General features: G+C 44.1%; 1 protein-coding gene across 4 annotated transcripts in view; it reads left to right on the top strand.

The window, feature by feature from the left end:
• Positions 1–13745, top strand: part of dtx1 (deltex 1, E3 ubiquitin ligase) — a 52125-nt gene extending 38380 nt beyond the window's left edge. For 2 of the 4 annotated variants that reach the window (XM_076039017.1, XM_076039018.1), the window contains 7 exons: positions 1547–1608; positions 1790–1951; positions 4208–4269; positions 4451–4609; positions 6383–6547; positions 9214–9303; positions 9407–13745. In XM_076039017.1, coding sequence (XP_075895132.1) covers positions 1547–1608; positions 1790–1951; positions 4208–4269; positions 4451–4609; positions 6383–6547; positions 9214–9303; positions 9407–9631 — 925 coding nt within the window. In that variant the 3' untranslated portion in view covers positions 9632–13745. The remainder of the gene's footprint in view (positions 1–1546; positions 1609–1789; positions 1952–4207; positions 4270–4450; positions 4610–6382; positions 6548–9213; positions 9304–9406) is intronic. The other 2 variants (XM_076039020.1, XM_076039019.1) reach the window with 2 other exon arrangements.
• The last annotated feature ends 305 nt before the right edge of the window (positions 13746–14050 follow it).

Below are 14050 nucleotides of genomic sequence, written 5' to 3'. Positions count from 1 at the left end.
CAGTTTGTTTTGACGCAGAGCTGCACTCTGTGATGTTGAGCCCATAGTTTGCTGTGTTGACTGCGGACTCCTGACACCAAAACCATCAGTGGTCCACAGACACTCACCGTCCTGGAGTGCCCACCAGTGTTGCTGAGTAACCTACTGCCGTAATTAAAGTACTTTTTAATAATGGAGTAATGTAACAGGATTACTGTGGCAAAACTGGAAATTGTATCATAATGACTTACTCGAGGCACGATTCTCTCACTTTTCCGAAATGTTTTGCAAGTTAAAAATGTCTTGAACTTAGGAAAACCACCAAAAACCACAATTTGGGCCACCAGCGCTGCACATGAGTTTGTTCTGTGAAATGTGCAGTTTGCGTGCAGAGAGCAAACATTCATTCATGTTGAGAGGACAGAGGCAGTATTTGGAATCGCAAAATGTTCACTTTATAAAGTTCATTCCAAAGCACTGGGCAGCTGTTTTTTTTTTTTTTTTTGACTTTAAGTAACTAAAGTCATTAGTAATTGATTACTTCTGAAGCAAAGTAGTTAAAGAAGTAATTAGATTACTTTTTAAAGGAGTAATCAGTAGTTGGTTTACTTTCATGGAGTAATCCCAACAACGCTGGTGCTCACTCATTCCAGAGAACAGAATCTTAGTTCAGAAACAGAAACTCAGAGTGACTGGGATGCACTAATAAACCAAGACTGTGTTTATTTAGAAATGATTGACGCACAATAAAATGCCAATAAAAAGAAGAGGCCCAACAATAAAATCATTCAGTTTCAGTGGGAAAAACTCTTATTCTATTCTAATGTAAATTAAAACCATCTTCTTGTTAGTAAAATGCCATTCCGTGCTAATCGATCGAACAAACAAAACTAAATAAGATATAAAATGTTCATCAAGGCCTAATTCTAACCTGAGGAATGTGTTTCCATGCAGCGGACTTTGTTTAAATCACAGCTTCAGCCCTCTGACAAGAGACTCACTGACTTGTGCGGTTGTATTAATGCCTTGAGTGCTCCCCGTCCGCTCCGCTTCACAGATCTTGAGGAGTGCACAAGTCAACTGCCTTTGTCGTCTCAGTTGGTCATGAAGCGCAGCCTCTCCGAACGTCATCCTCAATCAGGCGCTGTTGCGCTTCCTTTTGCATGAGTCAAAGTGTCTCATCTCGTTGCGGTTGTCTCTGCGTCTTTGCTGGAGCGTATGTGACATTTGACTCCAGCATTTTTTTTTTTTTTTTATTATTATTCTCCGTGCCGGGTAGAACAGAACGGGCCGCTGTTCATCGCCTCTCATCTGCGTATTTAATCAGCAGTCGCGCTCGATCAGGAACATTCGGATTTCACGGTCGGAGAGAAATTGAGGAGATGTGAAAGTGCGCTTTTCTCGTATGAAATGGACTGGCACAAAATAGCACGATCAGTGGTTTCCTTAGTATTTCCAGTTGCCATCGAGTCTTGTAGTATTACGCTGAGGAATATAACAAAGTAAATCTCATGATATAAAAAAAAAAACCATCAAGTCATCAATCAATCCTCCTCTTCTCCTGCAGGGTTCCTGCCCTCCCGGTAAAGAACCTGACCGGATCTGGACCGTTACACCCAGCGCTGGCAGGTGAGATTGAAATTGACCACATAGAGCATGTTTCATAAAGCACAATCTCAGAACGCCAGTTTGTGGTCAATCTTAGATCAACTAGGAAAATCAATAGATCAATAAAAAAACACTCACCGTTGGTGCTTTGTCCACTCTTTTGTGTCTGTTTGTGCGTCTCTGTGCTGTACACATGCATCAGGTATGACAGGTATCCTGATGTGCGCTGCAGGTCTGCCGGTCTGCCTGACTCGGGCTCCAAAGCCCATTCTGCACCCGCCGCCCATTAACAAGAGTGACATGAAGCCCGTGCCGGGGATCAATGGCATGCGCCGCAAAACCAAGAAGAAGCACCTGAGGAAAGGTGAGAGGCTGGGATAGTGCAAGAGAGTTGGCATGACATTGACAATAGAGAAGTAAAAAAAAATTAAAATAAAAAGCAGAAGTGCCACCACCGTATTTGAATCCATTAAACAAAACCTTCAATCATTGAAGGCTAATTGTGTCATATTTGGAGATTTTGAAGAAGAAACAGCAACATCAAGTGGTTACATTTTAGATTGCAGCGTCTTTCACTCTTTCGCCCCCCCTCCCGAGCTCGCCAGTGAACTACAGTGACATGCGCACCCAAACCTGGAAACCTCGTCCACCTTCTTCTTTGTTGTTTTATTTGAAGATGCGAGCAGTCACCCTCTCAGCCGACCTGAATTGTCCAAACCGGGCTTCCTTAGCAATATAGTGGTGCAAGATGGCAGCAAGAGCCTTGATCTATGTATATTCTAACATATAAATAAGAACTGTTCCATGGGTAGGAAAACCAAATGGCTTTCATTGTACCACTATTATACACTTTTGTTAATGTATTTATGGGCAGTATGTTAAGCTTTTGCTCATATAAAATAATAATTCAAGCCAAATATTACACACTTTAATGCCATTAAAACTCCACTGTTGCAAACTTCCCCACCGTGGGATGAATAAAGGTCTTCTTCTTCTTCTTCTTCTTCTTCAATAAAAAAGGAGGCATAGAATATGTTCCTGCGACAGCTTTACAGGTGTGCAGCACTCCCGCGAATAGTAATTAAAAGGAGACAGTTGTTTTGAGATGGCAGCCAGTGTCTGGCCGGACGCCCGCAGCTTGGAATAAGTGCTGGTCGATGGGAGCCGTCGAAAACGCTGCCGTCCCTGGCGGGTTTTTGTCCTAATTGATCACCCAGGCTGTCGGACTTCCGACCCTGTGCTATGATTGTCCTCTTCAACCCCTCCACCGCTCTCACCATTTCTCCTGGCTGCTGTGGGGCCTCCAGAGCAGCACTTTATTTCACTGGTCCCTGCAGCTTCCATCAATTGACGGGGAAAGAAATCTATAGCGCGGGCCCCGGCAGCAGAGTGAAAAACGTAATTTGGCAATAATTATCGCCGAGGAGGGACGTTGTTCAGTTGATGCAATTAGAAGGCGAATAAAATACCCAGACAGGAGACACTTTGATTATGTTTTTTTTTTTTCAAATGCAATAGTACTTCCTGTATTTGTAGGTGTAGTCTCCAACACGTCAATTACTGCTGTTCAATGAACACTTAGCATAGTTTAGTAATAGTGACACACTTGATTCTAATTATGTATGTATTAAAAAAAATATATTACAGATTTTAAGACGCGTCTTAAAATCAAGTCATCTTTAGAACATTAACAATCTGGCAAATTCAATTGGTGAAGTTAATTAATTTCCACCACTAAAACAATTGGGTGAAAGAAGGTTAAATGGAGTATTGTAATTTGATAATCAACAAGAGTTCAACGCGCATTATTAATCTCTGGAGCGTAAGATCATTTTAATGACTGATCTAATTAAAGGAAGCAATTGCATGCCTCAAAGATTGATGTCTGCTTTCCTAAAGCTACTCCAAAGATTATGAAGATTAGAATTTTAATATCTATTTTTTTCCCTATCATGGAGAAGCTCTTTATGGAGCCCCTGTTTGCTGAGCCACGAGCAAAGTGCTGGCTACACGCACAGAGTGAATTCTGAGCAGCTGCAGGCCTTTGCAGGAAACAGACATGTAGTTATTACATTTCGGTTCATCCTGCACTGCTTTCTGCACGCAACAAGGCCGGAGAAGGTTGAAACTCATTTAATAAAACCTTCAAAATGCATGCGTTGATGAACGCCTGCGGTTAGCTCGGAGCTGGCATTGCAGATGGAATGATTCCTGAATCCTCGAGCCCACAGCAAACATTTGAGAGCGGGCGGCAAGCCTTCCGTCAGTCACATGCAACCGCTCTAAGATTACAAAGTGCCGTGAAACGAGAGACTCGCTGCATGCGATGCCTTGTGGTGAGCTGCAGCGTTTAACCAAACTCCTGCCGACCAGAGTTGGGAGTAAAGTGAAAGTTGTGTTTTGACAAAACCGCAGCCACTGCAGCAGTCACGCTAATCTCTACGGAAGCAGCCTGGCTCAGAGTGGCTTCCTGTTTGCCTTCTCCCTGGGGCCTTTGAGGCCTGATTCATTTCAAGATTTGATGATGTAGTGATGTCTAAAGGAGGTTGGTGAGATGGACAAACGCGACAGCCAGTTGAAGTTCTTCTCTCACTTCCTCTGTCGTTTGTGCCCCGACAAGGAAAAAACCCGGAAGACGTGGTGAGAAGATACACAGAGAAGATTAAAGTGCTGCCAGATGAGGTAGGAAAAACACACCAGCACACTCTTAGAGTGGGGTTAACACCCCCCCAACACACACACACACATCCCCCATGCCCACCGTGATGCTGCCGTTTGATGTCCAAACTGAGCGTGAAAGTTGTGGTGAACACACAGTCGTGTGGAACGGCAGCAGATGAAGCATTTCGCTCGGCTATTCCAGGACTGCACCATCTGCATGGAGAGGCTGGCCATGGCGTCGGGATACGAAGGCATCCTGCAGCACAAAGGCATCAAGCCAGAGCTGGTGGGCAAACTTGGCAAGTGCGGCCACATGTACCATCTGCTGTGCCTGGTGGCCATGTACAACAATGGCAATAAGGTGGGTAAAAGCTGCAAAGCCAGACGCTGCTGTGATGTCACTCGCGGCTGAAATGACCAACCTCGCGACGTCTTGCAGCTTGACTGAGTTTAAGGGAGCTGGCGGAGGACCAGGCTCCGCTTTCTGCTGTACACAGATGGCGATCGGTTATATCGGGAGTTTGTAAAAAATCCCTTTAAATGATGCTCACTTCAGCACAGCTTACACACATCAGTGCCGAAAGCACTGCTTTCTAACCTCAAGGAAATACGTGAAATACTTTTCATTTTAAGCTATACTTATAATACTAAACTTCCAATGTTAAGACATATGGAATGCTTAAATCTGTTCTTACAGGCCTGTATGTGAAATGCATATATGATTACAATCAATTATGTAGTTGCTGGTGCTGTTAATCAGTGAGGAACATTATATGGAACCCTTTTTTACTCTGATTTATCTAATTAAAAGTCATTATAAAGGTTGAAGGAAATTTGCAGTTATGTGCGACACTATCAGCAAAATCAAATCTAATTGATGTCATGATTTCTGAACACTCAAACGCCAAGCAACAATATATGCAGTGTGTGTTTGTTCCCATCTTGCATTGGGCTTTATTAAGGGACCAAAGACTCGAGTTTTTCCACTTCTCTACGCACCTTTTCACAAATGTTTGTGAGAAAGTTGTCTCTGCCCTTGCTTTCTGTTCTTCTGTTTAGAGAATTGAGTGAAGTAATTTTCAAAGGCTTTAAGATAATCCTTAGAAATGAAGGAGAAAATCTTACTTAATTCGCAAAGATTTGATTTGTAATCTAGATTTTCCTCCTTTTAATGAATGGAATATAGCCCTGCTTACACGGTTAGACTCCCTGCTGGATCATATTTAATATGTTTATTGAGTGTGACTCAGTTTAACTTGTTGATGTTGTTGTTAGTATCATCGCTATTATTTTCAGTAATAGCAGTAGTGATAGTGTGGTTGATACCAGAGTAGTGGAAAAAACACCCCATGCATTTCTGATGTACTGTATTGTACAGTATGTGTCCTAAGTCTCCAAGTGCAGTTCCGTCCTGCTCAGAAGTGTGTGTTTCAGCAAATCATGTCCCTTGCAACACACCCAGAGTACGAGAGTACAAGAACTAGATGATTCTACAATAGTGCAAGTTTTCTTCTTTTGTTTGTGTGCCTATGAGGTGGCCAAACCTTCAAACACACAAAAACAATTCTCTGGCAAATATTCAATTATTCAATTTAAAAAGTATAATTTTAAGGGTGTCCAATTTTTCTTTTCTACGTGTAAAAGTAGTTGTACTACTTGCAGTACTAGCTGTATTGTGTATTTGATGCTGCAGTTACTAGCACATTGTTACCTAAATACATTAGGTTAGTCAACCTTAGGAAGAGACATTGGGGAAACTCTTCTGGTTGGTCTTGTTAAGATGTCACTGTTGTATATAGCTCTCTCACAACAGTATGTTGATACACCTGTCTCAGATTTTTTAAAATCAAATATTGAAATTTCAAATGCAAGATATTGTCATAAAAAAAAGAAAAGAAATAGTTTAGAGAATAATAATCCACATATGTGTTGGCAGCACCATGGAACGAAAGTTGGGAGTCGAGCTGTAACTCTCCGTAGTTCATCTGCACATGCGTTGAAAATACAGAGCACGAGGGCCGACGAGAGGGACGCCACAGGAAAATGAAAACCTCTCTCCTCAACTTAGGCAATCAGGCTTTTTCAAAATAATGCAAACGCAGCTAATTAGAAATGTCCGTTTTTTTCCTCAAAGCAGGATGGCAGCCTTCAGTGCCCGACGTGCAAGACCATCTACGGGGAGAAAACGGGCACGCAGCCTCCCGGGAAGATGGAGTACCACGTCATCCCTCACTGTCTCCCCGGATACCTAGACTCCAAGACCATTCGCATCGTCTACGACATTCCTGCCGGGATCCAGGTCAGAGCTGCGCTACTTTGCGGGAAATCCACCTCGCCGCCACTGTGTCATGATCCGCCGCCTCGGCTCTTTAAGTCTCTTGCCCCTTTTCTGCAACCGCCGCTTATCAGCTTGAGCCGATAGCGGCGGCCGCTTGTTGGTGCGGGAGGATGAGGTGTAAGTCGCTGTGGAAGCGGCCGTGTCTGGGATCACAGCAGGTGCAGGGCAGGGATTGGAGCCTCGGAAATCCTCGGAGAGACACTCCTGCCAAAGGAGAGGAGGGCACGGTGCTTCAGAAATAACTCCAAGCCATGAATTTATGATTGAATTGAGAAAAAAAAAAAGAGCCTTGAATGTCCTCCGAGATTATGAATTAATAAATTTGCCTCAAAAAGCGCCTGATGTTCTCATCATACGCAGCTGGATTTTCAGCAAATGTGTCTGTGAATCGGCTTGACGACATTAGCAAACTTACCAAGATGAGGAATTCAGCTCAGTTAGTCAGGTGCTGCACTGTCTGGCTAATTTTCTCTATGTGAAGTGACTGTTTCAGGACCATTTTAAAAATTCATTGACTTATTCCAGGGTGAATTGCACCCCTTCTTTCAACGCAGCAGGGATTTCTTTCTTTTTTTAATGAATACTGAACAAAAAAAAAGCATAATATGAATTTTTTGTGTGTTTCTGTGCGATGCGGCCACACCTTTTTGAAACACGTACACTTTTTTCCACTACTAGTAACTTTGCTTTCCTGCCGAGTGCAATTTCGCGAGCTGATCAAACGCTTTCAAATGAATGGCTTTAAAATGAGATGAACTGCAAAGCGTTGCTTGTTGCCTGGCGCAGTTGACTGCAGGATACTCAGATAAGTCTGGAGAACAGCATTTCTTGGTCAGCGTTTCTCATTGTTTTTGCAGACTGGGTTCATGATTTCATGACATCATCGACTGCAGGCAACCGGGCCGTTTTCACTTGGAGGTTGGCGACTCTTCAGACAAGGGAACGCTTATTCAGCATTAACTAACTATTATTTGGCCTGCAAATTGGAAACATATTGGCCATTTGAAACTCAAACTTTTAAAATGAGTCATGTTTTATTCTTCATGTTCTACGAACAAATGAACTCCATTAACTCCTAAGTCTTCCCTCAACTCCTTCCCTAATCCCAAACACCATTCCCTTTCACTAAGTCTATGTCACAACAGCTAGTTAATGGTGACTAATTATTCCCTCATCTGAAGCGTTAGTTGGACACAGCAAATACAAAATGTTGCCACTGCTCTCATCAAATGTATCCCAGTCTTGCGAACTTTTTAACCCCCTCATTCAAATTCAAAATGAATGCGAAATTCATCATTTGAGTTCTCTCCTCTCCTTTCCAATTTTTTATTTATTCATTTATTTATTTATTTATTTTTGCGAGAGGTGGCCTGAAATGCGAGGAGAACATGTTTCTCGCTGGCCTGCCTGCCTGCCTGCCTTCGAGCTCCAGTTGCGTATTTCATCCCCAGTGCTGACAGGCGCTTTATTGGAGCCAATAAACGGGCCCTTTCTTTTTTTCCACCAGAGGAGCGTTGTTAAAATCCCAGGGGACAGAGAGCGCTGGGGTTCACCTGACCGCTGGGGTCGGCCGGCCCGCTGCTTATCTTGCAAACACGCTGAAAGAGACGGACCTCTCGCTCTCACGCGTGTAATCCTCCTAACGCAGGCGTGGGCACACTACGGCCCGGGGGCCATGTGTTAGACCTTTTTAATCCGGCCTGCCTAACTTGAAGGAATTATATGAGTAGTAAGTAAGTAATAAAATAGCTGTATTTCATGTTTTCAGTGTTTTAAGAGTCGTTTCAATAAAGAGCTACATTCAGTGGGGCTTCAAAGACTTCATAGATTTTCTCTCCGCGCCCCCCCCCCCCCCTTGTCCTGTCTGGCCATAATGACAAGCAGAAGTGTCTCTGAATGTCTATGACGGCTGACAGATTTCATTCCCAGAGGTAGATTTTGAGAGTGTGAGCCACACGGGTCGTTTCAGGAGCTACCTCTTGAGTGCTTTTATTATATTCTTATGAAAAGGTGACATTCTGGCCATGACCGGACTGAGGGAGGGATGGGGGGGGGGAGGGAGTAGAGAGGAGAAATGAGTGAGGGGGGGAAAAGGGGTGGGGATGATGAGAGGGATAGAGAGAGAGGGATAGAGAAGGCAGCTGGCAACAATATACAACTGTTGTGTAAAAATAAAAGGCATAAACAGATATTAAATTTGCATAGCAATTGACATTCATATGATTCCATGAAATGATATACATTTTTCACCTATTAGGTGGCTCACCAAAACACTCCATCCATCTGCTGCTGCTCCGGCTGCCCTGCTGTCAAATTTTAGAACCCATTGTGGCCCACCAGTCAAAAAGTTTACATTGCGACGGTTTGCATTGTAATTGTGTAACTGGTTTCACTTGGAAGCACCGGGCTGACGAGGCTCTGCAGCAACGGCAAAACACATTCATCAATTATGCCACTTAACATAATAATGTGGCATTTACGGTAATGTGTTTCTTTGCCGTCTGAGGACGGCAAAGGAGCTCTGCGAGCGTCGGAGACTCCTCCTGTGGGGGCTTTTACCGTTTTCCAGTTAGGAGTTAAGCTGCAATCGAGACGGAGGGAGCTTTAACGTTTGCGTCTTCCCACAGACCAACGAGCACCCGAACCCCGGCAAGAAGTTCAGTGCGAGAGGCTTCCCTCGTCACTGCTACCTCCCAGACAACGAGAAGGGCAGAAAGGTCAGCGGCTCTTTGCAATTAAAACATCTCTCGGGTTTGAAACCCTTTTTTTTGTTGTTGTTGTTGTATCATAGAAGAGCTGCCTCTTCCTCTGTGCCACCAGGTCCTGAAGCTGCTGATAACGGCGTGGGACCGGCGCCTGATCTTCACCATCGGCACATCCAGCACCACGGGGGAGTCGGACACGGTCGTGTGGAACGAGATTCACCACAAGACAGAATTTGGCTCCAACCTGACCGGCCACGGTTACCCCGACCCCAATTACCTGGACAACGTTCTGACGGAGCTGTCGGCTCAGGGGGTCGGAGAGGACAACCTGAAGGACTGACTGACGCGCAGCGGTGCTGGCAGACGGAAAGAGGAATGATGGAAAAAACAAACAACAAAAAAACACCCCATCGACCCACAATGCTCAGCCTTCACCCAAAGAGTAGTGATGCCGCATGATGGTGGGGGCAAATATGCAGTCTACACAGTCTCCTCACGCGCAAAGAAAAATACCCTGCGGGAAAGCGACGGCACAACAAGAGCGAAGGGCGAAGGCTAATAAACGGCACGGCGATGATCAATACCTTTGATTTTACGTACGGCGAGGTTCCTCCTCCTCTGCCTCTCGCTCCACGCTCTCAACGTGTTTCTTCTGTTCTCCATGTTTCTCACGAGGGTGAAGGCATGTAGGGGTGTTCTGGAGGATTCCGGCGAGCGCAGGTAGAGAGCATTTGACAGTGAAACGGATTCGAACTGAAGCCGTTGCTTTGCGTTTTGGATAGGGAGGGGGCCCCGACGGGACACAAGTACGATGTCTGGTGGTGGTGGGAAAATCCAGAAAGGGGAAAGTCGAGTCGTTGCGCATTGTGAAGACGTATTTAAGTGGCTTGAAGTGACTTTCATCACTCGGAATCAACTCCAGTCGATTTGATTTTATCCAGTTTTTGGCCTTTTTTTTTTTCTTGTTTCATTGTCATTTCTATGATTGCCCCATAGCAAGTAGCGCATTCGTGATTTGAAGTGGGGATGTGGGGGGGGGGGGGGGCAGGTTCATGGCGTTTATAATCCATGGATGCCACATTTGACCAGTTGCTTTAAAAAAAAATAATAATAACAGTGTTTTCTTTTGTCCTTAGAGTAGATTTGTGAGACCTGAACCAGTTTGGACATGTTAGTCTCTGCTGTTGAATATCGGGTCACCGGCGCCTCAGCGGCCGGTTTTTCGACTCGTTGGAAGGTGGTGACTGCGGTGTTTCCGCCACACCCTCAAGGTTAAACTCATTTGTTCTTGCCAGCACGCTGGTGGCACCGACCTCTCTGAAAATGGAGCCTGGGATGTTTGTTGTTTTCCTTCCCCTCCCTTCTGTTAATACAAACAGCGGTGCGATCCATCACGCAATCCCCCCCCACCCCCCACCCCCCCAACAGGAGCTGGCGGTTGTTATCTCCAACACATTAGCGTGCCGGCTCGAAGCCCTCGTGGAAAAAAAAACAAAAACAAACTGGGATGCATGATCACATGGGCGTCTTGTTGTGAAAATTCCCAGCAGTTTTTCCCACGGAGAAGCTTTTCCAGGGTTGTTGCTGCTTGCGAGTCCCACCAGGTCGAGTGAAGACAGTTGGGGGTTGGGATCTCCAGGACTTGTTCGGGTCTCCCCTGATGCATCGCCCTTCCTCCTCCTCCTCCTCCTCCACCTCCATAGCAGCAGCAGCAGCAGCAGAACGTTCATTCTAGGAACCACGCAAATGTTGTTGGCTGGCAACTATTTCACTCCTGCGCACCAATCAGATGTTGTGCCCGCTAGCGAATAGAAGGTAGCTTTGCAGGGAGGCGTGGCAATGTTTCTTAACATCTGAGATTAAAAAAAAAAAAAAAAAATGTAAAGAAATAAAACCCAGTGCTGTATAATTTTCCATAAACATATCCAATTAATTTTAATGAGCGAGGGGCTTTGATGTCGGGTTCGCCATGCCGGAGCCTCGCTGTGAGCTTGGTTTTTGGGTTGAATCACAGTCTTCCATGGCACTTTGAGGCGACCATTTTGTTGCATCGACCGATTTTAAGGGAAAGGTCTCAAATTGCAGCTGATTTGTCTCCTTTTACGTTGTCGTTTCGTAAATGGCTTGCGATGCTTTGATAATATATAAAACGTTTGCAGATGTAATATACCTTTAAAACAGAGCTCAATTTGAGTGAGTGGTGTAAGTTTAATTTATTTTTATACTCTTCTATGTAGAAAATATTAAAGATATATCGTCTGGCCCACATATCTATATACCGGCACACGTTGACATGAACACATAAAATCTGACAAGGTCTGTCAGTAAGTCAGGGACTGTTGAAATATGTATGACATGTAATGGGTGTCTTATATTACAAATAGTCTTAGCGTATGCTGCTGTCTTAATGTAGAACCTGTATAGTCGATTCCCTGTGGGACAAATAGCTCAAAGTATAAATGTGTCTTTATAATTTGTGAAGGAGTTCCAGCAGCATGAGAAAAACATCCCCACACAAAATGGGACATTTCTCTGATTTAGCATTTTCATGTTGATGCTGTCGGTGTGCTAGTTGTTCAGTCTCAAGATGAGAACAGCAGACCGGGGGTTGAATAGAACCTGGGGATGATTACTAAAGTTTGTTTTAGCTAATGTCAACGTTTGAACAACAGTTTCATCCTGCAAACCTCTCTTAATCACCAGCGATGTCCTTAACTAGGTCCTGAAGTAACTTGACTGAACTTGATGAATTTCGTCCCACAGCTTTGAGTTATTTTAACATGAAGTCCTTGTTTAGTGCATGGTCTAGTTTTTACCGTGCGGTTGAGAAACTATAGTCTATGTGTTGTTGTTTTTTCCCCCCATTTAGAAAAAGCTGGAGTAATAGTTTATCTCAGCACTAGCGCTAGCTAGCTAGCTAACCGTCATCTTCCAGCATATAGCCTATTTATTAGTGAGAAATGTTTCAAAAGAAAATAATTGTATGACCTATGCTTGTTTTTAACTATCCTGTATCGTCCGTTTCCTCCGCATTAGCTAAAACAAAACTTTACGTATTTCTAAAACAATGAATTTGACCCAGACGTTGAAAACAGTCATTATTTGGGCTGTTCCATCAAAACCCTTTTACACCCTTGACTCCCTTTATTAAAAAAAAAAAAAAAAAGTACAGCTTTTGACCTATCAGGGATTTCTTTTTTCGTTCCATGTGGAGTGAAGTTCCAGCAACAAAGAACTATGAAATGTTTGCTTCTTGTACATTTCACTTCATGTCAGCCTTGTCGTACAATGCGACGCAGGCCCTTTAGACTTTCAGGTGTGTACAGATTTATTGTATGGTGATGAGACAAAACAAAACAAAAAAAGCTTTGGTGTATGATCAAGGACGTGAAGGAGATGGTGTTTATGCAATTCACTATTTTTTAGGATCTAGTATATGATTTATGTGTAGCAAGAAGGTCATTTTTTGCAGTTGAAGTGACTGCCGGTGTTTTCTTTGAGAGGTGCTCGCCTCCACATTTCTACACGACGGGGGTCGCAAACCGAAGATATTCACAGTGTGTGTTTTAGAAAACATATATTTTTGATGTCTTTTTTTTTTTGTTTTTTTTAAATGACGATTGTCTCTATAAGACCTATTATACCACATTGCTATATTGCTCTTATCAAGATTCATTCTATTTTCCAATTGTTGTGAAGTGGAAAGAAGAGGTGAGATGTCTTAACGTGTAACTCCGCAGCAGTTGTGCTGCGAATCGCTCTTCTCTCGCTAACGAATCCGCGACATCTTGTGTGCGGCTGCGCTGCGTCCGTCCGTCCAAGTGTGCGTCGAGCGGCGTGTTTGTGCGAATGTGCGCCCGAGTGTGCGTCTAGTAAATTAACCTTCGGTTCATGTCCTTTAAAAGATACAGTAATGTTCTCCTAGAGGTGCATGTTAACCAAACTGTGAGCAAATGTATTGGCAGTGCATAGCTTTTTTATTTTATTTTATTTTTGCGTAGAAGAAACATCATAGCTTCAGTAGAGATTCCACCCAGGTCCTCTGGTGATTTAGCACTGTGTTTTGTTTTTTTTTTGCATCTTACTCCTGGTAGATAGAAGGATCTTGCTTTCGTTTTCTTCTCAGGTGGGGACGAGTCAGCGTTTGGCCGCTCTCCTCACTCCTTTTCGACGACGTGCAAAACATCTGAATGTTTTGCATTTTAAGTGCCCATTCGGTTTGGTTACTTTCGACTCACGGTTCCCTCTCGGCGGCGTCTGCATATTGGCTGACTATTGAAAAAAGGGTTCACACCGATCAATTCAAAGCAAAGTAACAGGACGACATCATTTAAAGGGCTTCTTAATCTATCGGTCTTTATCGGATTGTGATGACGTTGTTGCATGTTTGTGTGTTCCTCGTGGAAAAATAAATGTGCCCGCCAACGCTGGGTAATTTGTTTGACCCTTCGTGACCTTGACTCTCTTCTCATTCTTCTTCTTTTTTTTTTTTTTACACCTCTTTCACGCAGTTCCATCATTTCCTTCTCCCCCCCGTGTAGCTCGGCGCTCTCCGCTCTCATCATGTTGGATATAAATGAGCCGGCGCTGAAGATGGGAGAAGAAATGGTCCTCGCTGGCTATAAATGTGCTTTATGGCCACTTCCTGTCGCTGGCTGCGGCCTGGCGCCGCTGCGGTGAGGAGCAGTTGTTGCCGCACGCTTAAGCAGCACCTCCAGGAAATCCACGTCCAGGAGCTCAGGGGTCATTCCCTTTCAGG

The sequence above is a fragment of the Nelusetta ayraudi genome, unplaced genomic scaffold, assembly GCF_046127955.1.
Source record: "Nelusetta ayraudi isolate G7.1 ecotype Tasmania unplaced genomic scaffold, CSIRO-AGI_Nayr_v1 ptg000058l, whole genome shotgun sequence".
Lineage (NCBI taxonomy): Eukaryota > Metazoa > Chordata > Actinopteri > Tetraodontiformes > Monacanthidae > Nelusetta > Nelusetta ayraudi.
Note: the sequence above shows the minus strand (reverse complement) of the source record. Positions and strands in the feature narration are given on the sequence as shown.